At 31.4% G+C, this 27,343-nt stretch overlaps 2 protein-coding genes across 3 annotated transcripts in view; both read left to right on the plus strand.

Moving 5' to 3' along the window:
* Positions 1 to 27,343, plus strand: part of LOC139516491 (uncharacterized) — a 735,418-nt gene that overhangs the window by 655,000 nt on the left and 53,075 nt on the right. The window lies entirely within an intron of this gene.
* LOC139516467 (serine/threonine-protein kinase dyf-5-like) lies at positions 6,317 to 26,423 on the plus strand. 2 transcript variants are annotated; one of them, XM_071306614.1, is made up of 16 exons: positions 6,339 to 6,380; positions 6,524 to 6,612; positions 8,243 to 8,524; positions 11,897 to 11,951; positions 13,940 to 14,061; positions 15,881 to 15,960; positions 16,431 to 16,563; positions 17,143 to 17,314; positions 18,457 to 18,624; positions 18,999 to 19,286; positions 19,639 to 19,856; positions 20,035 to 20,144; positions 22,188 to 22,295; positions 22,939 to 23,013; positions 23,168 to 23,282; positions 23,792 to 26,423. In XM_071306614.1, the coding sequence occupies exons 3-16, from the start codon at positions 8,424 to 8,426 to the stop codon at positions 23,805 to 23,807; spliced, it is 1,761 nt and encodes a 586-aa protein (XP_071162715.1). In that variant the 5' UTR covers positions 6,339 to 6,380; positions 6,524 to 6,612; positions 8,243 to 8,423; the 3' UTR covers positions 23,808 to 26,423. The 2 variants fall into 2 exon arrangements, with proteins under 2 accessions (XP_071162707.1, XP_071162715.1); XM_071306606.1 differs by lacking the exon at positions 6,524 to 6,612 and having other exon boundaries at positions 6,317 to 6,380.

The raw sequence follows: 27,343 nt of genomic DNA on the forward strand, positions 1-27,343 counted from the left end.
AATACAAGTGGACGTGGTCAGCCCATCTGGTATTATATGTGAAGTTGATATCGAATATTTATCCACGAGTGCGAGTGTATAGTAATTCCGCACAACGTATTGGTTCCGCTCCACTTCTATAGGTTTGCTTATACTTTATGTATTTCCAGAACAGTTTTATGTTAATACTTTGATTGTTTTCTTACATATCTGTGTGTTACTATGGTCTCACTATAATTGCAGAATGCACGGCGGAATGGTTTTAGTATGTGATGATCTTTTTAATCTGTCCCGACGACGTATTAATTTACGTACATTCGGTGTGAACTAAGGGAGAACATCTTTCTGTTTTTGCAGTTTTATGCGGAATATAATGTCTTACACTCTTGGTAGGTCTTGTTTGGAATAACTACCAAGTTCCTCCGCTGAACTTCAATTTTCAGCTAGTTTTTTGTTGTTCTAATGAGTTTCATGCATTTCCTGTTTTAAAGTGTTCAACTCTGATTTCCTATGTAAAGGGATTTTCCTTGGTATTTATTTCCTTTCAATATTCTTGGAATCTACTTCAGTGATAACGATATTTTGGTCTGACATCCTAAGTATTACGGCACTTTGGTACGAGTAAAGCATCGGGGTAGTTTGTGAACAAACTTTTAGACCTGGTATCTATGATAAAATTATTTACAACCACTTGGTCGACGCTACTGCTGGTGGAGTTTTTATTCCCCGAGGGTATCACTAGCCCAGTAGTCAGTACCTCAGTGTTGACATGAAATATCATTGATGTCATAATTATACGTTATATGTTTACAAAATTTTGAATTTTTGAAATACTAAAGTTTTTCTACTTCAGAATTAATATTACCTTAGCTGAATTTAACTTCGACTGCGAACTTTATTTGGCCTATTTAACTTTTTTTATACAAGCGTCACCGATGTGTTTTCTGTGGACGCAACGTGTGTTTGGCGTAGATACACAATTTCAATCCTGGTATCTATGATGAGTTTATTCAACCAATTTTAGTCTGGAAGATTGAAATCATCACCAACTACTATGAAGACATCTTTTGTTGCACTTGTACGTTTCAATATATGTTCGTGTTTGTATACTGCGAGTGTTATTTTTTTTTAATTTTATTTGCTGATTAATGTTGGCTGTAAGCAAAATGCTTCTTGAAAAATGCTAACACCCCAAAGAGACAAAGTTTAGTTTGAAGAGAAATAAAATATAGAAAAGTGGAAAACAGACGAGCAACTGATTGGTCAAATTAGGAATTAGCACAACGATTCCTTACATTGTAAGAAATATGGCGATATCCTCAATTCCAAATACAGTTCCTTCTTAGTTCAGTGTATGGTGTGTTACCAACACTTACAAATCTGCACAGGTGGAAACTTTTAGAAACACCAAATTATCCCTTGTGCGGAAACAGAGAAACTCTACAACATGTTCTTTCATGGTGCAATATCGCTCTAACACAGAGGAGATATACATGGCGACACAATCAAGTACCCTGGGAACTTGCTTAAATGGTAGAAAAACAAAGGAAAGAAGCAAAGTACATAATAAACAAACCTATCAAGATCCAGTTTGTGAATGATGGAGAACCTTGTGAGAAAAGTAAACAAAGCGCGTCAGTAATGTTAACTCAGGCAAGAGATTAGCAGTTAGAAGTATATCTAGGAAAGAAACTGCAATTTCCTGACATAGCACCAACTAACCTTATACAAGACGTATGTCTTCTGGCAGTAAAAGTAGCAATCATAGAGCTAAAAGTTCCCTGGGAGGAGAGATGTAGCAAAGCCAATGAAAGAAAGAGGGCACAGTATGATGGGCTGTTGGCAGGGTGAGGGGATAGAGGATGTCAGACATGGAACTTCCCTCTTGAGGTTGGCTACAGAGTCTATCCTGCACAGTCAGTGTGGAGATTGTTTTCTGCAGTAGGAGTGACTGGTTGATAGTGTATATAACATTGGCCAAGCAGCAGAGAAAGTTTCTTGCTGGATATGGACGAAGAGAGACAGTAGTAGCTAGAAACCCACCATCCTGAAAGTGTAACAAGTTAAGGGTTGAAACACATGATGATGGACGGCTTTGGCTGAGGTCACTGGTGGTGTTTGCAGTAGTTCCACTTAACCGTCTGAATGACCGACTATCGAATACCAAAAAAACGCTAACCGGTTAACCGGACCTTTTAACAATTTAATGGATTTAATAAATGTGTATTGAAATCGCAACAATGTATTGTGTTGCATTTTAAAAGTGCATTTTCCAGTATATTGATTATCATTGTTTACTGTCTTGTAAATAAAGGCAACAGTAGTATACCGTTGTTCGAAATTCATAAATCGGTTGAGGAAAAAACAAATCCAGATTACAACCTAAAACTGAGGGAAACACATCAAATATAAGAGGAGAACAACGACACAACAGAAATACAACACAAAAATGCAACACACACATAAAAGAACTCATTTACATTGACAAAATTAATTTGCACTGAGACAACTTGTCTATCAGCTCGGGGCAATCCTTAAATGCACTTGTCCATTAAGGAGTATCATGCTTTATCTACTCAGGTTGAAATACTACACATTATTTCTCAGAGACACCAGAGACAGGGAACTCTTTACCGGTTTTACACTTTGTCAATTCGCCGAGATCAAGAAGATTCTCATTTTCTCGTTCTGAATGAAGGTATGCTAGTATTGAATTATCAAAAGTAAAATTTCACAAGTAATGCTCAAAGCAAATCCTTATAATTCATAAGGATAAACTTCAATTCGTCATTCCAAAAACTGTTCATTTGTAGAGTACTGTAAATAAGACCTGTAAATACCAAATTTACCACCGGTTAGCCAGTTAATCGGTCGAAAGATTGTCAGAGTAACCGGTTTGACAAACCTGTGCGATTAGACAACACTAATATATATATATAGTTACTTACTGTTAAAAGGACATCATAATTCAACACGAAAGCTTTCAAAAATATGATTCCGATCGAATGATTGATTGATTACTTTGGGTTGAACACCACTTTCAGCACTATTTTGCTATTTCCAGGAGGTCAGTTTTCGAGAAAATTGGAGTGCCCAGGAGGGACCATCGATTTCGGTAGGAAAACTGGCAATCCGTGTCAATAAAGATTGGAGTCGAGTGCGACTTCCACGTGCGGGCATGATTGACCACGATGGAAGTTTTTAACGACCTTGACTGGCTATACAGCCCTTGCACGGTCGGCATGTATTCTGTATATGATCTTCACCTCCTTTATAGGAGATCAGTGATTTTTCATTAAAGTATAAATTCATGTATCCATCCACCACAATGTTAAAAATAATCCATCACCAGTTATATAACATCATGTACATTTAGCTAAAAACACATTTTCTATATACAGTCAATAAAAGTGTCTCTATACTAGTTATTGAGGGGGGGGCAAGGGGTTTAACTGTTATGCTGTTATGGGGCATTTTAATTCTTTGTTATCTGTTATTCTGAAAATATATTTACTGTTAGCTGTTATTGACTTATTCTTTGTTAGCTGTTACAGGACTATTATCTATTTTGTTAGCTGTTATAGGACTATTATCTATTTTGTTATCTGTTATTGTGAAAATGTATTTGCTGTTAACTGTTATTGAAAACTGGAATGTTAGCATTTTGACAGCCAATCTTCCGTAGAATTTGAAGATAATTGAAAATTGTGATTTGAATGGATGATAGTCTCATTAGCACGCTTACCACATCTTCTTACAATGTATATCTATTGGGGTCTTTCTACTGGTAATATCGGGTGGCCCTGTATTTGCAGAAGAATTTCAGTAATATACATCACATAAACATATTAAAATCAATTGGACCCAGGACCATTCCAGGATATATTATTATTATACTTTATATTAAATTCCATTGTCTGTGAACATGTAGCATTTTGTACAAATTATAATTCACTTATTACTTGTACAATAACTTATAGTATGGATTTTGTTATAAAAAAGCATTGGTACACCCTATAGATTATTTTTATTCAATGACCACATGATAATCTTTATGATGTACTGTTACACCACTGTCCCTGATTAGGGGAGTATTGGACACCAACTAGCATGCTAACGTTGACGCAATCACATTCTGTATGTGCCTACTTCCAAGTCAGGAGCCTGGATTCAGTGGTTGTAGTTTGTTACTGTGTTACTAAGTTTCTCGTTCACTATTTTGTGGATAAATTAGGCAGTTAGTTTTCTCCTTTGAATTATTTTACATTACTAAGTGGTATGGGTTTGAATTATGGCTTTTGAAATTATACAACATCTTTTTCTTTTAGCATTTATATTATAAGTGCTACTCCCTCTCTTTTCATTTACATGAAAGAGAACCCTGACCACCATATTTTTAAAAGTTTTTTAACTGCTTCACATGGCGAAAATTGAAGCTCTGAAACCATTGATGCAAATAAAGATGTGTCTTCAGTTTAATTTTTCGATAAATACTCTTTTTTAAATCCTACAGCTTCTCCCATGCTGTACCCAAATTTTCCATATTCTATAATTTCACATAAGAGGCATGATTGGTGTTTCACTTGGTGTCATCCAAATTTTCACTAGGTCCAAATTCTATTACACTATCAGAATTGTCACTTGAGGCAATTTCTATTATCAGAAGAACCATAACTGGCATGCGTGTTTCAGTTACATGTCCTGTCTCAACTGATCTGGGTATTTTTGTATTTTATAAGTAAGTTTTATCAGGAGGTCATTAAATATAAAAATATATAGTGCATCAATTTTTGTTTATTACTTGTAAAGTATATATATTGCTTTTCAGAAGAAAAAAAATCTAAAAATCAAATTGATAATAAATTGTCACTGGCTGCACTATTTTCAAAAATTAAATAAAAAAACCTAAATCATTAACAATTGATCCCTCAAATGCCCTAGATTAAAAATATCCCTATATCAAAAACAGAAACTAGTAATTTCGTTCAGAAAAATTCAACAATCATACTATTACTTATTTAAAATTTTCTAGGTCCATACCACAAGTTATATACTAAGATCTACGAGTCATCTACTGGATTGGTCCTGGGCAGATTTATTTTCATATTTCATTTACTGTTATCTGTTATTATCCCTTTTCAATTCCTTGTTATCTGTTTTCCACCAATTCAATTCACTGTTTTACTGTTATGGGGACCCCCTTGCCCCCCTCGTTATTTCATCGTTATTTAAAAACTCATACTTGTGATATTTATAAATACTGTAATAAAAGCTAAAATTCTGAGTTTATTTGTATAGCCTATTTAAAATTGATCAGATCTAGTTCAATCGGATAACATTTAAATGATATTCAATATTAAAATTTAAAATAGGGTATAATTAAAACGTAGCTTAAATAGATAAGTTTTAAATTAGTTTATTTAAGGGGTAATGCTAACTTGAGAGGTTTTAATTCTTTCTTTTCTCAAAGGACCCTATCGTTTCCTGTTTTTCATATGGCATGATTGACAATTGTTTTGTTGGTTATTTTTTTTTTTTTAATTTACCGGAAAAAAGAGAGATATTTTATTTTTTCATATTTTATTTTTTTCTCCAACTTTTTCTCCTTTCTGCCAGCCTTCCTCTCCTTTCTCCTACCCCCTTTCTCCTTTCTCTCACCCCCTTTCTCCTACCCCCTTTCTCCCTGTCTCCCTTACCCCTGTCCTCCCCCTCATAAAGGGAATTACTGAAGCATGATTGGAGCGGGTTCCCTCTTAGGACAGTAGCTGGACCCCATCCCTTATCCACTCCCTCTGTTATCCTAATTCAGTCTGGATCCCCCACTGTCTGTGTGTGTGTTGGGTTATTTGGACTCACGAACTCGACTTTAACAGTCACAAAAATGACAATTCGAACAGAACGTTGACTTCAACAGTGCTTATTTGTTTTCAAGGGGGGTTCGTCCGACCCTCCCCCCTGGCTTCGGGTATGGTCCAAGTTCGATGTTTAATTTGAAAGTGATGTATATAGATAGGATCGACACTTTGAAGGGGCAAATGGTTGAGTTGTCTTATTTGACTATAAAACCAATGATGATCAATGATTTGTATACCGCCGGCAGTAGGGAGAACCTAAATGTTATGGAACTAACAAATCTGAAAAAAATGTAGTGATTAATCAAGCAAGGCTGAAAGACAAATGTTCTGAAACCATATACACCATATTATGTGAAGATGATTGATCGGATTAGCCAGTCTTGATCTGTCTTACAGTTAGTTTTTTTTCAGACACGTTTTTTTTATTTATAAAGCTAATACTTGATTAACTTTTGAGGGAGATAACTCTCGACAAAATTTTCATGGTTGCTACACTTATCACGTGACCAAATAATTGAACAAATAGCAACAACTGTCATGGCGGAGGTGAGTTCCACGATTGACCGATAAATAGATCAAATTTCACTCATTTCTCCTATTATTAATCGTGCCAATCGGGATTACCATAAAGCATACACAAAAACACTAGTAATTGGAGCGTATGATTGTTCTATTTTCACCATTTATAGATACATCTTTAAAGGCCTTGCAAACACAGAAACATGGTCTTCGAAGCCAAAAATATCGAGGATTGATCATTCGCTGTATAATACAACAGGTTATATATCAGTTCTGGAAATCTCAGCATTCAGTAACGTTAACGAATTCGGTAACAGTTACCGAATTCATTTAATGAACCATTACCAAATTCAGAAACTTCAGAATTTATTTGGTTTTGGCATTTTAATATAAATAAATAAGAAAATAATAAGGACTTTTGAACATTTTACATCGGTTTCCATCAACATGTAGATAGATTTTGATTTTACCAGGCAGAATTCTAGAAATTTGTCTACAGTACTGTCTGAAATTGTTCCCGGCATGCCATTTTTTGTTCATAAATGCCAAAACCAACTAAACACTGAAGTTACGGAATACGTTAATGGTTCAGTTAATGAATTCGGTAACTGTTACCGAATTAGATAACATTACTGAATTCTGAGATTTCCAGAGCTGCTATACCAGTATACATAAAATAAAGGATATTATTGAAAAAAATGTGACAGACAGTATCCAAAGTCAAAGAGTTCAAATACTTGAAGTCATACATGTGTGTCATATAGAAGTATATAAATTTCCTTCGGAAGTAGTATACGTCATGTTTACACCTTATTGTTCTTAGTCATAAAAATAACGTGCATTTGCTGTTCCGTGACCTGGAAAAAATTGAATTTTTTGCTGTCTTGTTCCTACTATGGTTGCAATGACAGCCCTATTTTTCATCTAGACTTTGAGAAAAAAAATCTACTATAGATGTGACCTGAATTTGCCATTTGATCTTCAATCTAAGCTAGAAATTTTTGCATGCATAAAAATTCTTCCTGTGTGTGCTTGCTGTGCAAAACATTTCCTAAAATATTCTTAAGCAATATAAAAATAAGTTACAATTTCATCAGAGATGACCAATTTCCATGACTTCATTTTGAACTGGTTTAATCCATATTTCATATACATTGTACATTATAGAATATAAAAATAAACTTACAACCTTAACTCTGTCATGTCTGACGGACTTGAATTTCCTTAAAGTAGTATTTATATTATCTGGAAACTCAGGTCCATACAGCTTAAATTTGGTGTCATAGATTTATTTTAGTGACAAGTTAATTATATAAAAATAAAATTGTGCAACTATCATGACTATAAAGGAATGTTTAGACATTAACTGAGACAATATTTTTACTGTTGTAGTACTGTATTCTTATATTGAACAATTTAAGAATAAATTACTCAATAGATAAATATGAAACATGTCACTGATGGTGTGGTCATATTTGTTATTGTAAAAACCCAAACATTATATTGTTGCAAGCAAACAACTATTATTTTTTGTAATCTCACCACTTCTCCCTATGATTCTGAAGTTAATAATATAGTGAGCTCTTCAACAATGAGAAACACACACAACTTAAATGTGCATGGGTACTTAAGGCATGAAAAATAGGAAACAATTTAAACGATAAAACTCCCCTACATGCATGACATGTAATTTGGCACTATGTTTAAAAAGCACAATGTCAACTGAAGAACAAACTGTACACATCAGTTGCAAAAGCTTAACTGAATTTATTTCAAACAGCAATGACATCATGAAGCACAAAGTACAAATTTATATTGAAAGACAGAAACTATGAGAACATAATGAAATCTGTCGTTTAACCATAGTAAAATTATTGTTTCTATTTCAGTGTATTAGTGACCATCTATTAACTTTGACGAAGACCTGTTTTGGTTGACATGCAACACTCTCCATTGATTTGCTCACATTTTTTGTATATTTTTCACTGTGATTTGAACTCAAAAACATTGTTTAGTGTATATACATAAATCATTAGCTTGTTCCACGTGAAAATATAAAAAACAGATAAAATGAATCGATACCAGATATTCAAACAGTTAGGAGATGGGACTTATGGAAGTGTTCTGTTGGCTAAAAGTATTGAAAACCAAGAAAGTGTTGCTATTAAAAAGTAAGTAGACTGTGATTTCTCAGAATCCTTATTATACATTTGTACAGCTGTGTATTTAAAAAGACTTTAACTTTTTCCATTATTTTTACACAGTTTTTTTCAAGTCTGCAATATACATGTATTTAAACATTGTAAGATTGTATGCCACTGTTCATTATTATGTTTTTTTCAATTGATGTCCTGTGTTCTGCAAAAGTGATTTTAATCTAATTATGACCAGCTTTCAATAGTAGACTGTAGAAAGTATTATGTAGTATGGTCTGTTTGTCAATCCAGTATCATGATACAGTTTTGGTTTGAATTTGGAGGTACATTGTAGACCTTAATTTACTTTAAAGTTTTCAAATCAGTTTTAAACTTACATTTACATGTAGTACACATTTCCTCGAGTGGACAACATGAGAGTCAAGGTGTTAACAGTTGATTATCAACACTAAGATGGTTAAATTAGATGCTCACTTTTCTGGTCATTAAAGTGACATGAAGAATACATGCTTTAATAGAATATTCTTAAATCATATACAAAATGTACCCTTGCTAAAAGGATAATAACATCATGGTTAATAGGCAGTGTTACAACAGAGTTTACCTGTTCACATGACATAGATATATACATGCATGCAAATATTTATGAACATGGTGTAAAAATGTTAAGATCATCAAGGTAGAACATGCATGTGGTACAGTCATTTGGAGCACAAACTATTAAGTCCTTCAAAACCACAGGATTGTGCACACTGGTGAAACTAAAACCAAAAACCAACCTTTAAGTAGTTATTTAAATATTTGTAATAGCTGTAAAAATTAGTACTTAAGTTCAGTTACATGTTGTATATATAAGTAATAAAACATGTGCTTATTGTCTGTGTACCTGTAAACTGACTTACCATCAGCTGTTTTGATCACTTCCTTGTAGGATATGAATAGGTCACTTTTTAAAGAAGAGACTTTAAAAAAAATTGTTTAAGCATCCTGGATAGACGTTTAGTTCCTGTGGCATTTTATAAATCTTTAGTGTTTCTTTATAATCGGAGTTAATTGTGATAATCATTGATGTTCCACAGTTGCCCTTCAATTACACCTCGGTCGCCTTAAACATGGTCACTTTTTTATATGCATGATATGAGACATTTTACTGTAAAGAATTATTGTTTCTAATGGTAAATCTATGGCCCATATCTAAATTTTTATGGAATATTTTCATTAAAGTCTAAAAGTTTTCCCTTGAATGAAAGATAGAATGAACTTTGACCAAATTAGCCAAAAAATTAAATGGTATGTCTCTTATAGCATGTAAATGATGATAGAATCCAAAAAATATCTCTTTTCGATCAGGGAGAAGAAAAAAATGAAATTGGCAAGCATGCAGGATTAACATTATGAAAATCTTTCACGAAAACTGCTAGTTTTGATCACATACATTTTTTTGTACAGTGTATTACAAAAAACATGATTGAGATAGTTACTTAAGTCATTCTGATTGAACGATTTAAAATAACATCCATTAATTTATAATAAAGGACATAAATCCAAATGAATGATACAAGTTCTTTAAACATCTAGTTTTAAACTTTCCATCTATGTGTACATAGCTGGCTAATTTTCTAGTTGATTGCAAGGAAATGACTTTTCATTATACCTAGCTACAATGGATAACTGTTTCATTCTTTCTTAAATCTGTACTCTGTTCTCTGCAAATTCAATTGGTTCAATGAATTAATACTTTTTGAAGTGATAAAACCATTTAATTGAGATTATTTTTCTTGGTTTTTATATCCCTTACGGCTTACATGTATGATGTATGATATTACTTTTTGTATGATAAACCCACCTATGAATTTTAATTGGAGTCCTTGTGAATTGTGAGTACATTATTTGTTGAAGTATGGTTATTTGTATTGATAGCAATCAGCAGGGTATGTGTATGATTTATTCACCAGATAAATTCTGCTTGACAGGTATTTACATCATTTATAAACGATTGGAAATCTTCCAAATTCAACCAATTTAAAAAAAAATTATTGTAAATTACAAGAAGATAGATATAAAAGTTTTATTGTCTTCACCTGATTTTAATTCCTTTCATGTAAATGTGGCCATATAATTTAAAGGGGAGCTGTAGACTATAGTTCTCATGACTTCTTTATATGTATTACAGATAGGGGGTTACTTATAGGTAAATGAATGTTACTGCCAAATATGTTATTATGGAGATACATGTACCGAGGGTCAGTAAAAACTCAAGGATGTGAAAAATGATTTGGCTGCAGATATACTCTATAAAAATATTTAATTATTAAGTATGAATAACGAAATTTGAGAACACAAGAAAATTTCAATATGTAATGTATGCAGCCATGAATACATCATCTTTTGTATATACACAGCTGCATATAGATGTAGTGGTAGATCAAGAACTTTTTATAAGGAGCCTCTATAGTCAGGCTTCAGTGATTCCCTATAAAATCAACAAAAATTTTCCCCTATCGCATATGGTATATATTCAAATGCATGGAAGATCCACACAACATACAAAAATTCATAAGTTTAAATTATACATAATGAATTATTTTCCAGCTTCATTTTAAATCTTTTCTTAAATCTGCCATTTAACTTTAGTTTTTAGTTTCAATGTGAAAATGTTGATGTAATTATTATACCACCAATTGGAGGGGGGTAATTCTCATCAGTTTGTGAATATAGACAAGCAGTGTTTTAATATAGCCTTATACTTCAGAGGGTAAAAGTCATGGATTCTTCATGCTTTGCAGCTTGCATACAAGATGCTTTATGTTTAAGTTGTTTCAGTCTGGCATACATCCAATGTCCTTGACCTTGTTTTCTTGGTTCAGCAACTTTTTCATTGATACTGAGAAATAGGATAACCACTTGCCCTTCTAGCAGGGTTCATCTAGCCTAAATTTTATCTTATTCACAGTTCTAGATCAATCTCAAGTTTTGTAATCAGATCTGTTTCTCGGACAATATATATCTAAAGTGAATTTAATATTTTTAAGTTGTACATGTCTGTCTTGCAGGATTTACTTGACCTTGAGATTTTCATGTTCCTGTATCAAAACCTTAATCTTTTATATAACTTTAAAACATAAATTCACCATTGAGGGAAGCAGAGTAGGCATTACTGTGTGTACTCTTGTTTAACACCAGCTGGAAATTTGAAATGTAGATCAATTAAATAATTGATTTTGGCTTGCTTGTAAGTGTTTATTTAGTGTTAAATAAAATTTATAAAATATATATATATGGTCCATAGGTAAACACAGTTGTTGGCTCATTATCTCAGGTGAGTAAAACATTTAGGTTGAATACAGTATACTGATTTTTTTTCATACTTTTCTTTCTTTTTTACAGAATGAAGAAGAAATATTACTCATGGGATGAGTGTTTAAATCTACGAGAAGTAAAGGTTAGTATTTTGTAAAATTTCTTCTGTCCTTTTACAAGTTGGACCTTAATTAGATACTTGTCTGTAAAGGAGTAAGTTTAAAAAGAGTTCATTTGCAGATCAGAGAGTTAAAAGTAAAAACTAGCCTGGCTCATCTCATTTCTGTGGAGCTGTAGCCTGAGCAAATATCTAAAAGCAAAAGGAAAATTTCCAATTTAAAAAAATATTTTTTTAAGTCAGAAACATAGTCAGAAAGCAGAAAGATATTTAAACAATAATATTTCTGTCAAAAATATTTAATTTCATTAATAGATACCTATTACAGACAAGAAAATATTCATTAAGATTTCTGAGTATTAACTAAGACAAAATTTATCCCACAGGTTTTAACAGTGAATATATTTATGAAAATTATATGCAACATGAGCACCAACTATTAGAGTTGCACATAAATAACTTAGTATCTAAAATCCGAACAGTCATGACAGTAGTGAATGAAAAATGCTTATAGCTGCATGGTTTCTTATAGCATCAAAATCTTTACAATTTGGTGCCATTTTGAAAATTATATGCATTATGATGACCATCTATCCTACACACATATTGGTCCATTTACATTATATTGCACCCTTTGCACATGACACAACAAAACAATATTGGTTTCCATTCACACAAATTTAAAATTAAATTGGTAGGAAACCATTAAAATCAAATTGGTAGGAAACCAGAGTCCAAACAACTAGAAGTAGGTACATTTAATTTGACATCTGAATTCAACTAAAATTAAATTTGAGATGAAATAAATATATGTGATAACATAAATGCATATTATAATCCAGAATATCAGTACTTATGCTTTCTGTTTTCAATTTATGAGTATTTTCAAGAAAAGCTTGTTGATTTTTGTTATGAACACAAACAAGAATTTTTGGAATACTTATAACGTCTCTTGTCTATAATAGTGTATACATTTGTCACCCTTTGAATGTTGATATAGCACAGTCTTGATTAATATTTATAATCATATTGATTCCTGTGATCTTAGACTTTAAATCTATTGATCTGTATTGAGGATGACCTTCAATAAAGTATATAACCTATATTTATATTTAAATCTACCTTAGAAATATTGTTTTATTGCACTCAATGATCATTTTGAGCAAATATGTACAGGTATATTTATACATTCTTATATATCCATGTTAATCATCCAGTCCAGACATTCATATTCTCTAATACCAGTAGTTTATTAACATGAACAGTTAATGGATTTTTGTTTTTATGCCCCACCTACAATAGAAGAGGGGCATTATGTTTTCTGGTCTGGGCGTCTGTTCGTCCGTCTGTCCCGCTTCAGGTTAAAGTTTTTGTTCAAGGTAGTTTCTGATGAAGTTGACGTCCAAACAACTTAAAACTTAGTACACATGTTCCCTATGATATGATCTTTCTGGTTTTAATGCCAAATAAGAGTTTTATCTCAATTTCACGGTCCACTGAACATAGAAAAAGATAGTGCGAGTGGGCCATCTGTGTACTATGGACACATTCTTGTTTTGTTTTATTACTATGAGTTACTTTGTCATTTTTTCTGAAAATTTAAAGCTTGGGTGGAAAAAAATTAAATCATATCTTGATTGTATGCTGTTTAAAGTTTCTATCTATGTATGTGCTATGATTTGGGAGGAATTGGCCAAACCCATTTTTTGCATTTTTGGATATTTTCTTGAAAACTATAATAGATAGAAACTGATTATCTGTATAAGATCTAGATAGAAGCATAAACATAATTCACTGCAAAAAAAAATGAAAATAATTATCAATATATTTTGTCCTGGAGATTGATTCAGGCACCAAAGAGCCACTTGATTTCTATTTTGAGGTAATACCCAAAGTTAAAATGTCTTAAAACATAACTTATAAGAAAAAATCCTAGATTTATTGGAAAAAGGATGCAATGAAGGGATTTGTTAATTTTGACAACATTTCAAATTGATTTTCTTTCATTTCAGTCTTTAAGGAAATTAAACCATCCCAATATAGTCCGGCTAAAAGAAGTTATACGAGAAAACGATCAACTGTTTTTTGTGTTCGAATTTATGAAAGAAAACTTATATCAGTTAATGAAAGACAGGTGAGTTGAGTTGTAATTGTTACATGTATATGTATATACTTTTTCACATATATCTGTAACCACAGGGATCTCCATGGATGAAAATTGAACCATGGAGGAACTTTCACCATTACAAACCGTGTCTACGCTGTACAGTGTAGCGCGATCGGAAGTATTTTATCCCTCCATACAAGGAATGGTGAACATGCTAATTCATTGCTTATTTAAATTATATTTATTTGAATTTTCATTATAGAATTAGAAGTATCAATATGTTCATTTATTGCCGTTTTTAACCATTCAAATGCCACGTCTTCATGTTCCCCCCTTAGTCGAGAATGACCAAAAGCTGTCATGAAGGTCCCCATGTAGATTTCTTGTATTTTTGGTAATTGTTATGGGGGTTAAAAATCATATGATGTGGAGCTTATTTTTCATGGACACTGTCAAATTCAGAACCAATTACCGGTATGGCTGATTTGCAGCAACAACAAAACGATTCGTACGGGTTATGTAAAAGGTTAAAGAGATTTGTAAAGCAAATGAAAAGGTTTTTAATGACTTTATCTGACAAATTGATGCTGTGCAACATGCATCTTTCGAGTCGAACAGAAACCGGAAACGCGGATGTATCAATTTGATTGTAATATACGAAATGAATTCGGAATTACGATACGATATTTCTTTACAGGAAATGTTTATAAGTTTTTACTTTTAAACTTTTAAAATAATTCTAAATTATCGTTACAGCAGTACTCGAGTTATTTGCGATGAAATAATATTTACTGTTTTGCGTCTTATTTTGTTCTTCTTAAAAAAGGGGGATGCTGATTGCGTAAGTCAAAATAAAGCACGTGTTCGACTTGTTAAACTGTTTTCTTTGTAACTGGATTATTAATTTATATATTTAATCTAAATTATCATAATCATTTGCTGAAACTTAGTTGAATAATTAGACAAATGGATCGTCTATCCTCAGATAGTATTCTCCTGTCTGGTTTGTTGATCTACCTGTACAAGCTCAGGTACAAGTAATTAGCGATCTTAATCCGGATATCCCTCAGGCGTTAGAACTGTTTTGGATTATACCATTAAAAAAGCCTAAGGGTTATGCAATAACATGCATTTGATTATAATTGATAAAAAAATGGAGTCGGGCTACAAAAATGATGAAGTTTTGAACGATGGCGGAAGACAATTTAACGATGGCGCAAGACAATTTAACGATGGCGCGAGTCATTTGACGATGGCGCAAGACATTCGAACGATGGCGGGGCGCCATCGTTAAACAGGCCATGGAGATCCCTGAACCAATCTTATTTAATATTGTAGAATCATACAACCAATTTATTTGTGAATTGATGAAAGTTACAATGTTATAAATGAACTAGACTTTTCAATAATGTTTATCAGTACAATGTTTTGAATTGCAATAATTTGTTAAAAGCAATGGCAAGAACTATATTATCCAGTAAACTTGGAGGACTAAGCATAGAATGTTACCTGTCAATGTTTATGGCTTATACCAGTTATTCATCTGTCTGCACATTAATTTTAAGTCATATTTTGAATTAGTAGCTTCAGCCTTGTTGTTGAAAAACATAAACTAGTTTACTTGTGAACCAAGTGCTAAGCTTTTTTAAAAACAAAATGATGTCTGCAATTATTATTTATAATATTTGCCAATATGTGTATAATTTTGTTTTTTCTCTCAAAAAGCCAGATTTGACATATGTTGTGGTTGGAAATAAAAGCAGTAGCTATAGGTTACTACAACCATTCTCTTTCTATTTGAGTTTGAGTTTGCAAGAAACTAATCTTACTTTTTTTTAAATTTCAGAGATAAGTTATTCCCTGAGTCAGTAGTTCGGAATATTATTTACCAAGTTCTACAAGGTTTAGCGTTTATGCATAAACATGGTAGGTAGGAATTAAAAGTAGTTTCAATGGTAATATAAGACACATGTGTCTGCTATCTTTTCTAATAAATTCAATGCCCATCCAGTACCTTAAAGCTGTGCAAAGTTGTCAAAAGTAATCTCACTCTATAAACTTTGAAAACAGATGATTAAAAGATGAAAATGATATCTCACCTTTCAAGGTTTATAAGTATGTTAGCTGCTGAAATTCAATATAGCAACATTTTTTATGAAAGAAATCTTTTTAATATATTAGAGATTTACAAAATATATATGTATAAAACATTCAAGTAAAGAGAAAAATAAGGATTGGTCCTTAATCCTGTTTTTAGAATTTTCAAAATTTATAGAATTTGTTTTATTTGCCAAACATATATTCTATGTATTATTGCATAAGTGAAAAATGCTAGAGCTGTATTTGATGTTTATATACTGTATGTTCATTTAATTATATGGTAAACTCTTTTACAGGTTTCTTTCACCGAGATTTAAAGCCAGAAAACTTATTATGTACTGGCGCTGATTGTTGTAAAATAGCAGATTTTGGTCTGGCCAGAGAAATTAGGTCACGGCCACCATACACAGATTATGTCTCAACAAGATGGTTAGTAAATAAATATTTTCTAAGAAAAATAAATTTCTATATCTAGTAATTCACATCCCTATAGAATGTACATGTAATGAAAATCAGCACTTAACAAAATAGTTTATGTTTACCCAAAGGCATTTATAACCTTATGATTTTGAGTATTGAAAGAGATATTTCTCCACAATTATGTATAATAAATAAATATACTTTATTGAATTTCATGTGTCAGGGTAATGCAACTGCTTCTCCATATCAATGATTTAGCAGCAATGTATATTTTGTAGTTTACTGTGTTCTGACATAACAAAAACATAAAACAAACCATAACATTATTTGCCGTACTTGAAAAACTTGAAGACTTTTTTCCTGCATTTTTATAGTGATTGAAACAAGGATGTTAAGTTTCAACAGTTAACTGTGTAAGAATTATCAGTTCATGCTTCAGATTTTTAGGAGAGTATATCAATATTCATTTTTCGATTTGTAATTTGTTAGTGAGTTATCCTGGATATTTTATTGATGTCTGTGAACTATTACACTCCTGTTAATTTAATTGCTAGAAAGTTCTGATTATGTTTAAATATTTGTTTATAGGTACAGAGCTCCAGAAATCTTGTTACGGTCTGTGAACTATAACTCTCCAATCGACTTATTTGCTGTCGGTGCAATAATGGCAGAATTATACACATTGAGGCCATTGTTCCCAGGAACTTCAGAAATAGATCAAATATTCAAGATTTGTTCTATATTGGGAACCCCTCAAAAGGTGAGTGTGTACATACATAAATTAAGAATTGAAGATGGATTTTCATATGCTGTTCACTTATTGGAAAAAATAAGGAATTAACCTAATTAAATAAATCTGCGACATATCACATATCCAAGGTTTGGTTTTGACGTCTTTTTATACGACCACAAAAATAAAAAATTATCTGGTCGTATATTGGTATCACGGCGGCGTCGTCTGAAGCTTGATGATTTCCGGATATTAACTTTAGTATAAGTAAATAGAAATCAATAAAATTTTAACACAAGGTTGGTCCTCACAGTTAAGGAATTAGGGGCCAAAAATGGGACACAAATAAGCATTTTTCTTGGTTTTTGTACAATAACTTTAGTATAAGTTAATAGAAATCTATGAAATTTACACACGCGGTTTATGACCACAAAAGGAAGGTTGGGATTGATTTTGGGAGTTTTGGTCCCAACAGTTTAGGAATTAGGGGCCAAAAGAGTCCAATATTAAACTTTGTTTTATTTCATCAAAAAATGAATTATTGGGGTTCTTTGATATGCCAAATCTAACCGTGTATTTAGATTCTTAATATTTGGTCCTGTTTTCAAATTGGTCTACATTAAGGTCCAAAGGATCCAAAATTATACTTAGTTTGATTTTAACAAAAATCGAATTCTTGGGGTTCTTTGATAAGCTGAATCTAAACATCTACTTTGATTGTTAATTATGGGCCCAGTTTTCTAGTTGGTCCGCATTGGGGTCCAAAATTAAACTTTGTTTGACTTCAACAAAAATTGAATATATGGGGTTCTTTAATATGCCGAATCAATCCATTTAGATTTTGGATATTGAACCATGATAGCTAAATGTCCAATTTTTTTTTTTAAGTTCTTAGACCACATTCATTGTGTCAGAAACCTATTCTGTTTCAACTATTTAAGCACAATCCAAATTCAGAGCTGTATCAAGCTTGATTGTTGTGTCCATTATTGCCCCAACTGTTCAGGGTTTGACCTCTGCGGTCATATCAAGCTGTGCCCTGTGGAGCATCTGGTTGCAATTACAAGAAAAGTATAGATTTTGTTTTCAAGATTAATAGATAAGTTCTATTTCAATAATACTTTGCAACTTTATGATGTTACTTCTTAACCTTAAGTACCTTTGTATTCCAGGATGAATGGGAAGAAGGATATAAACTTGCTGCTGCAATGAACTTCCGATGGCCTCAGTGTGTTACTACAAATCTTAAGACTATTATACCACATGCCAGTCCAGAATCTCTTCATCTTATGAAAGATATGTTATTGTGGAATCCCAGTAAACGACCAACAGCTAGTCAGGTATAACTTAGATTTTCTAACATTTAGCTTATATGAGCAAATAGTATGAAAATACTGACAACATAAATGTTGTATAAACCTAATTGTAAGCTCACTGGACTCTAAAGGGCTTCAGACAGCTTTTCAGTCACAAATCAATGTATATGTGAACAACAAATTGAAAATAGATTTTAAAATTTAATTTTTAAAATAAATTGAATATTAAGATGAAATTGTAAACAGCATGTAGACAATTGATGAATATATCTACATAAAATTGTTTCATTTCCAAATTTTCAGAAATTGTAATGTTATTCTGACACTTTACATTACAGGGAGACATAATATCTTTTAATGGACAAGCAGCAAAAATATTATACTGTTGTATTTTGTAGAGTCTGAAGTACCAGTACTTTAATGTGGGTCAGAATCTTGGCTTACAACAGACAGTCAGACCGTCACCCACTATACAAAATAATCCTTCACCTGTCATTTCACCACCAAAACCAAAGCAAGAGGAGAAAACGTACAACTATAATCCATCTTTCAACCAGAATTCACCATATCACCAACCATCACCAACTCACCAAGCCACACCACAGTTCCAAGCATCACCACAACCATTTACTGAAAAGAAAAGTAACCCAACTGTAGCACCCTCATATGGAAAACAGATAGATAACGTAAGTGATAATGTAATTGAAATATATTACTGTTAACAATTGCAAAATTTTTATTATTAAGTGTTATAACCCAACTTTCTTGTTACTGAAAAAACTTCAAAGAAAAGAAAAAATTTTAAACCACGATTATGAGTAACTTTTCACTAGTTAAAACATAAATAAATGAATACATTATATATTAATTTTCAGCTTCATGTTATTTGTAAAATCTTGCAGTTGAAATATTAAAGACATTAATCTAGTGAATCATAACCTGCCAACTGAGGGATTCATTACATTCTTACCAGAACAAAATCATTAGATGTTATTTCTACACAAACAAGAACTGATTTCTTAGTTATTTATATTATAGGATGCATTTGCTGTGTCAGTAAAGAAGAAACCTCAGCAGAGTGGGAGAAAACGTTGGGGGGCTGGGTTGTCAGAGACGTGGGATGATTGGGATGACTTTGACTTTGGTGCACCTAAGAAGCCAGCACACAAACATGTAGCAGCCAAACCTTTACCGTCCATTGGTCCTAAAAGGGATGTGTTTGGTAAAGAAAATGATGATGAGGATGACTTTCTAACGTAAGCTTTCATGATTTATATTTCAAATTTGTAATTATCAAATTGAAAATGTTAATTACATACGTTTGTTTGAAGACAAGAAAAGTAAAAATTGGACTGATGTTTTTCTAAAAAATTGTGCAGATTTTTCAGTATTAAAACATCTGAATATCTTTCTATGTTTGACTCTCTATTTCAGGAGTATATTAAACAAGAAGAATGTAAATAAGCCACCTCGTGTTCCCTCTGGAAGATCGTCTGCTTCTTCTGCAAAAAATCATTATCTTAGTAAATCACGATACCTACCAGGTGAGAATATGATTTACAAAAGTACATTTTTATCGATATATTGTAAGATTTTGAATAACACTTATAAATTGCTTAGATTGCTTAAAAAGCATTAATAAAACTATCTATAACAAACACATTATTAATAAGGGGGTTATATACCTTGATTCAGGTCCATCCCACTTTTAAATTTGCTTGATGGAATTGTTATGTACATTGATTTTAGTTTTTTACTCTTGTTTAACAAATTCTGTATGTCAATGTGTTAGCACATATTTTGGATCACTTATTCATATCACACTAAGTTAAGTAGCTTATAGAGTTCTTGAAAATCTTTTTATATCTGGTGGTCCCTGTAGAAAAACTGCTGGTCCTCACTACTATTTCTATTACAAAATACCGAAATTGTGTTGGCCCTTTGCAAATTTTTGTGGTCAAATCCCTCTGGCCACCACTTTTAGAGAACTCTGAGTTTAAAAGAAATATCTCTCAAGACAGGGAAATAGATAAGATGCCTTAACAAGAAGAGAATGTACAAAGGGACATTATTAAAAAATATGTACAAAAATTAAAAGAAACAATAACAAATAACAATACTATATTAACTATAGTAAAATTCAATGCAATTCAAGACTTAAAAGTATCAATCAATGAGTTAATAAAAAAGTAGATTTATGATGAGACATATATATATATATACAAATTTACTTGTGATAAGCTTAGATAAGAAATATTAAACTGAGAGGAAGATGCCAAGGGTACATTTAAAACATTTAAATGTAAGAGAAACTGAAAACACCATGGCAAAAAATAGGTGACTAAAAGATTGACATAGTATGAAACAATACATAAAAACCTGAAGATTTAGCAATATAAATTATTATCGTAGCAAGAAGAAAATAATGAGAAAACAAAAAATTTCTGTAAGGGTATAAACGAAATTAAATTCAATATTTGCATCTTTGATACCATTTAAAGATCTGTATAATGAACATAATTATATATTTGCTCTCAGTTTCTATTTTTTAATAAGTTGGTACCTTTTGACATGAATTTTGTTATAAATTTTCCAGGTGTAATACGCTCGTCTATTGTTATAGTTGGTAATTAATCACCTGCATGGCTTTGTATCTTCTGCTGAAAGATTGTCTTTGCTTTATCTGACTTAATGATTATACATACACAACACAAGTTCTACATGTGTTAGGATCTACTTCATCATTAAAAAAAATGCCAGTTTCTGAATTTTGACAACATGAATTTGAAAACTGAAAAACTGCACAGGATTTTCTTGATGTTTTTGCACCTTATCAGTATAATTTGAACTTGTCAGACAAATATAAAACCAGACAAACCTTTAATGTCATTTAACAAGAAAATAAGAAGTGTAGACAACTTGTGTGAATTAAGTTCACATGTACATGAAACAGAGGAAAAGAAGCAGATTTAAAAAAAAATGTAATTGGAAGAGATGTCAGATGAAAATTTTAAACAAATTGTACCACTCACTGATCAAAAACAGAAGGTGGTGTGTTTCTCTAATTTTTATGCCCCACCTATGGATAGTAGAGGGTCATTATGTTTTCTGGTCTATGCCTCCGTTCGTCCGTCTGTGCGTCCGTTTGCTTCAGGTTAAAGTTTTTGGTCAAGGTAGTTTTTGAAGAAGTTTAAGTTCAATCAACTTGAAACTTAGTACACATGTTCCCCATGATATGATCTTTCTAATTTTAATGCCGAATTATAGTTTTAACCCCAATTTCATGGTCCACTGAACATAGAAAATGATAGTGCGAAGTTCAGGTTAAAGTTTTTGGTCAAAGTAGTCTTTGAAGAAGTTAAAGTTACATCAACTTGAAACTTAGTACTCATGTTCCCTATGATATGATCTTTCTAATTTTAATTTCAAATTAAAGTTTTGACCCCAATTTCATGGTCCACTGAACATAGAAAATGATAGTGCGAGTGGGGCATCCGTGTACTATGGACACCATGTTCACCATGTTGTATATTTGATGAATTTTATTTTCTCAGTAAACAACTTTGAAAATATTTGTGACATTTCAGGTATAAACCCAAAGAGCAGTGCCAAAAAAGAAACACCAAGCTATGGTGCATTATTAGGTGCCAAGCAATCTCCTGGTGGAATCTCAAATGTCAGCAGGCCTTCAATAGGTATTATATAATATCCTAAGATAAATTTATCTAGGCATCTTTCTGGTGAAATCCTAACTATAAAACTAATATTGTTTCCACTTATTCTCCAGATGTGTTGATGTTAAAATATTTGTTGGTAAGAAATTTCACCCACTTCTCTTGTTTGACCTTAACATAATGTTTAAAGTCTAGAACAAAAATAATGATAACACAGCTTTTATAAGCAATCTTTAGATTTCAAAAAATTACTACTTTAGTAAAATAAGATCAATATTATTGTAATAAAACTGTTGTGAATATTTTATGGTAATATAAATCTTTAATACCCTAAAAATGTTCTCATTACTATTACACACTAACTTGCTTTGAAAAAAACCCAACATCTTATACAAAAATTAAGCTACTGTAACACAAGCAAGATTTGTTACATATTACAAAAAAAACAAACCTGTGTATAATCAATTCAGACAACAACAAAAAACACTCTTAATTAGGGATTTTTTTAAAAAAATTTTTTAGTAAGGTCATACATGTTACATGCAAGTGTTTACTATATACTTCAATTACTTTGATTAAACTGACATAAGATGTAAACACTTATTTGCTGATGGTTTTCAAAATGACATTCCACTACTTACACCTAAAATGTTTCTGTTTACAGGTCCAATTGGAAGTAATAGAAACAATGCCGATGCTGGATATGTTCCTTCTTTTATGTCGACCACAAAGAACACAAGTAAGGATTTAAGTTAAATTTACCATCATTTAAGGTTTTAAAGGTATTTGAATATAGAATAAAGTTCATGACATTTCCTTTGGATACAATGGATTCAAAACTGATTCAGTATATTATTAATTTATAGATAAATGTACATATGTATCTATTATAGATTACCCACCAGTTAGTTGGAAGAGGGCACAACCAGGACCTTTATCCATGAACAAGAACTCAGCAGGTCTGGGTGGTAAACCTGGTACACATGGACGCACAGACTGGGCTGCTAAGTAAGTTCTATTATAGGATATTTATAAATTGATTAATACAAGTACTCAACCATTCCCTATTACATTACTCTATGGCAGAACATTTAATAACAAAAATCATTATATTTGATAAAATCTTTACTTATATTATTGACTATAAAGCAATATTATATATATATCATGTTTAATGTCTCACTTTAACCTATAAGTGTTAATTTTTTGTCGTTGTGGAATGGATGGAGAGTTTTCTCATTGTCACTCATACCACATCTTCTGATTTATGTAAGAAGTGCAAAGGTCCAAATGTTGGAAAGCTCAAATTAATTTGATTTATCATTAATTAATGCTTTCATATTTTCATTTGAATACTGTTGTCTGTAAATGAAAGTACTACAATCAATTCATGTTTATAAATAAATTTATTTTAAAATGAGCTTCAATTGAACTTTGGGGGTTAGTTGTCTCATAAACAATATATCACATCTCCTTATTTTTAAATTATTTCATATATTATATTTTTATATTTTCAGGTATCTGAAGTCATGAGAAGAATTTGACATTAGGTGTTGTTGAAACAATCAAGTGCCACACAACGTCCACACACTGTGATACATTGTTATTTTGTTGTTATTTTGTCTCATACTTTTTGTTAAAGATTCTTGTGTCTTACATGTGGGGAATAAACATTATTCTATTAAACGATACAGACAGTATAATGTGTCTGATTGAGGGTGGTTTGGGGATTAGATATAGTCTGTAAGGACAGTTCATACTAAGATTTCTTGCCACTAACTTCATAATGTAGTTAAAACAAATCCTTTCCAGTACTGTAGTAAGAACTTTTTTATTTTTTTTATTAACTGCATTGATGTGCCATTTAATATCTGTAAAAAAATAGTAAAAATGATTTGAAAAAGTTTACTAAAAGTTCGGAGAAATAGATACATGTATATCTAGGTAAAAGGTATTGAGATTTTAACATGGAAAGTTTTTCAAATTAAGATTAAATGGGTTTCTGTTATGTTGTTGTTGTAAAAAGGCTAAATCTAAAAAAAAAAGTCTTTGAAGTGCTTAATAAGAAATATTAATTTATACTGTGGTCTTGTTTGAAGATGTCAATATTTAAAAAAAAAAAAGAAGTAAAATGTATGAGAGAGGTCGTACATGAGTGATTTAAACTTCAGTGTATTGTAATATAAGTGAAAGAAAGTTGCCTGTTATGTCAAACTCCAATTAAACTCTATAGGATTTTATTTTTATATATTCTCCTCTCAGGAAACTATAAGAAAAGGTTTTATCATCTTCTACAGCTGCTCATGTGTCATACTTCGTGGCAACAATCCTTCCTGTATAGTACCCAGTTGAATCATATTTTTAAATATTCTTAAATACTTACTCAATCTGAAGAGTAAAATTAGTATGCATAATGTACAGAAGGTTCTTATTAAATAGTAGATGTAAGGTGGAATTGCCTTGACAAATTGTTCAACAGTGAGGCTGTGTCTGTATGTTCTAGTAAGTAGACATAATCAACTATTCTTCATCATTATATGTGTATTTCAAGTGTGTCCATTTGATAAAAATATGGTTCCAGGGTAATTTACATTCCTACTTTCATTCTGTTTATGCAATTGCAAATTCATAACAGTTTCTTCTCCAACACATAATTTTAATACAGGCCAACACTTATTGTTACTGCAGATTATCTAACTGAGGCAACAGTTATTATAATGTAAATTGTATGGAAACTAGGCTTATCTAAACATTAAGTTCATTGGAGCTTGTATGTCTTTAAAGTACTGGATATATAACATGCAAATCGTATCTTTTGTCTTCCTCTTTTATGCCTTTTGAAGCTTTGAAAAGACAAGTAGAACTTATTTTCGAATTTATGATACTATATAGATTAAATATACTTTCAGATCATGCATGTTATGCTACTTTAGTGTATCATACCACATATTTTGACAATTTCTCAGAATGAAATGTGCATTGATAAATTGTTAAAATCATGTATCAAGTGATTCTTTAATTTATGGAGTGACCTTCAAACTTTACTTTGTTTGAAAAGGTGTCTTCACTTGTTAAGATTTGTACATAATAGTTGTTGCACTTTTGTTGTTGATTATGAATTTACTCATTTCCATGTCATATTTTACTTATAAAAATTATATTTTATTGCAAGGTTAAATGATGGTTTTTCAACTATATTAATTCAGAACAAAACTTAACTTCTAAACTTATGCTTGATATGCTAATTTTAAGTAGAGAAGTTTTCTAATGTATGCTTTGGGGAAATACTACATGTAAAATAGGGCTTTGTTTTCCTTGAGTGACGCAAAAATATAAGCTTTTAATTTTTTACATGGCTTTTGGAAATAAATCAATGTTTTTATATGGAGTTTTGATATTTGGAAACTTTCTATAGACTACCTCAGTCATTTTTGTTATGATGTTGTATTAAGATTAAGGGTTATAACTTATAACCAAAATGTCTTATTAAAGATCAGTAACTTTCTTTTGGCGCTCAGGCTCCTTCTACCAATAAATACAAATTTCATGAAATATATCAGTTGCATGAAAGCTTTAGCTTTTGCCATACAATAAGATAGATTTGCACAGAGGGAATGTGTTAATTTTCTGTACAAGTGGTTCATTATTTTTTAACGGTAATGGTTCTTTCATACAAAAGCTTTCACAATCAAAATTCACTTTGATATGAGATGTTTTTAGTCTTAAATTTGATTAGGCTGTTTGTTGATAAGTAAGAGGCTGATTTTAAGATCAGACATGGTTTAGTAATGCTCATCTATATGCTACTATCTATACTGACATTTTTTTTTGGGTAAAAATGTATAATGGTTCTAGACAAACACATGGCAGATTTTAAAAAATGAACACGCTTTTATTATACTTTAAAAAAAATTTGCCATATCAAATAATACTATATGATTTTTTGAGAGAGAACTTGGGAGAAAGTAAGTGATGAATGTTAAAGAGAGTGCAGTGATTTAAATGTTGTTAATTTTTGTTTTATATTTATACTTTCAGACATTTGTACTTTATTTAAGCATGAGTTATGATGTAGTATCATTTATGATCAAGAAATATGGCATATAGTTATAATATGATCACACCAAATAAAATGAAGTTGAATTTCAATGGTTTCTTTTTTTTTTTACCCTCAAGTAGAGGGGTTAAATCACAAGATACACACTCACTGATAAAGAATATCTAAGGAATCTAGACTTGTGGATCCTGCATGGTTAACTGGAAATCTTTTTTATATTTACTACTTTAAGGGGGCTCGCTTGTATAAAACATTTTTTTTTTCTAATATAGGATTTCCCTATATTTTTCTATGAATGAACTTTATCTTATACTTAATAGAAAAATAGAATAAAAACATGGGGTCACCATTCATTTAAGCTCACAATCTGCCTTCGAGAGAAGCATATTTTTTTGTAAAATTACTTTTTTTCTGTTGAACTAATAGGAGAAATAAAGATAATATTGAAATAAAAAAAGAACTAAAATTACAGAAATCACCCAAATTTTACAATAGTTTAGTTTTAGTACAGCTTATTTAAAAAGATTATAAAAAATATAGGTCACCAATGAGTTAAAAAAGATATTTCAATTTTAATGCAAAACAATGGCATTTTTGCACCAAATGGAGATAAATTGGAGCTTTTTCAATGATATATACATTTTGAAAGTCAACTGGGCCAAAACGAATTGACTTTTTGGAATGATTTTTGTTCCATGTGATAAAGTAACAACTAATAAAGTAAAAAATAAAATTTGTAATGAAAAAAAAAAAAAAAATTTAAATTCTGAAATTTTTATACCCGCGAGCCTCCTTAAGGGGCGAAAGATACCAGAGAGACAGTCAAACTCACAGATCGAAAATAAACTGACAATGCCATTACTAAAAAAGAAAAAGACTCCATTCCCATGGGAAACAACTGTGCCCCTCTTCTTGCTGACTTGTTCCTTTATTCAATTGAGGCTGACTTCATATAGACCTTCTAAAGAAGTAAACAGTATCATTTAACTTTACTTTCTGCTACATAGAGGAT

The sequence above is a fragment of the Mytilus edulis genome, chromosome 1 (genome assembly GCF_963676685.1).
Source record: "Mytilus edulis chromosome 1, xbMytEdul2.2, whole genome shotgun sequence".
Taxonomy (NCBI): Eukaryota; Metazoa; Mollusca; class Bivalvia; order Mytilida; family Mytilidae; genus Mytilus; species Mytilus edulis.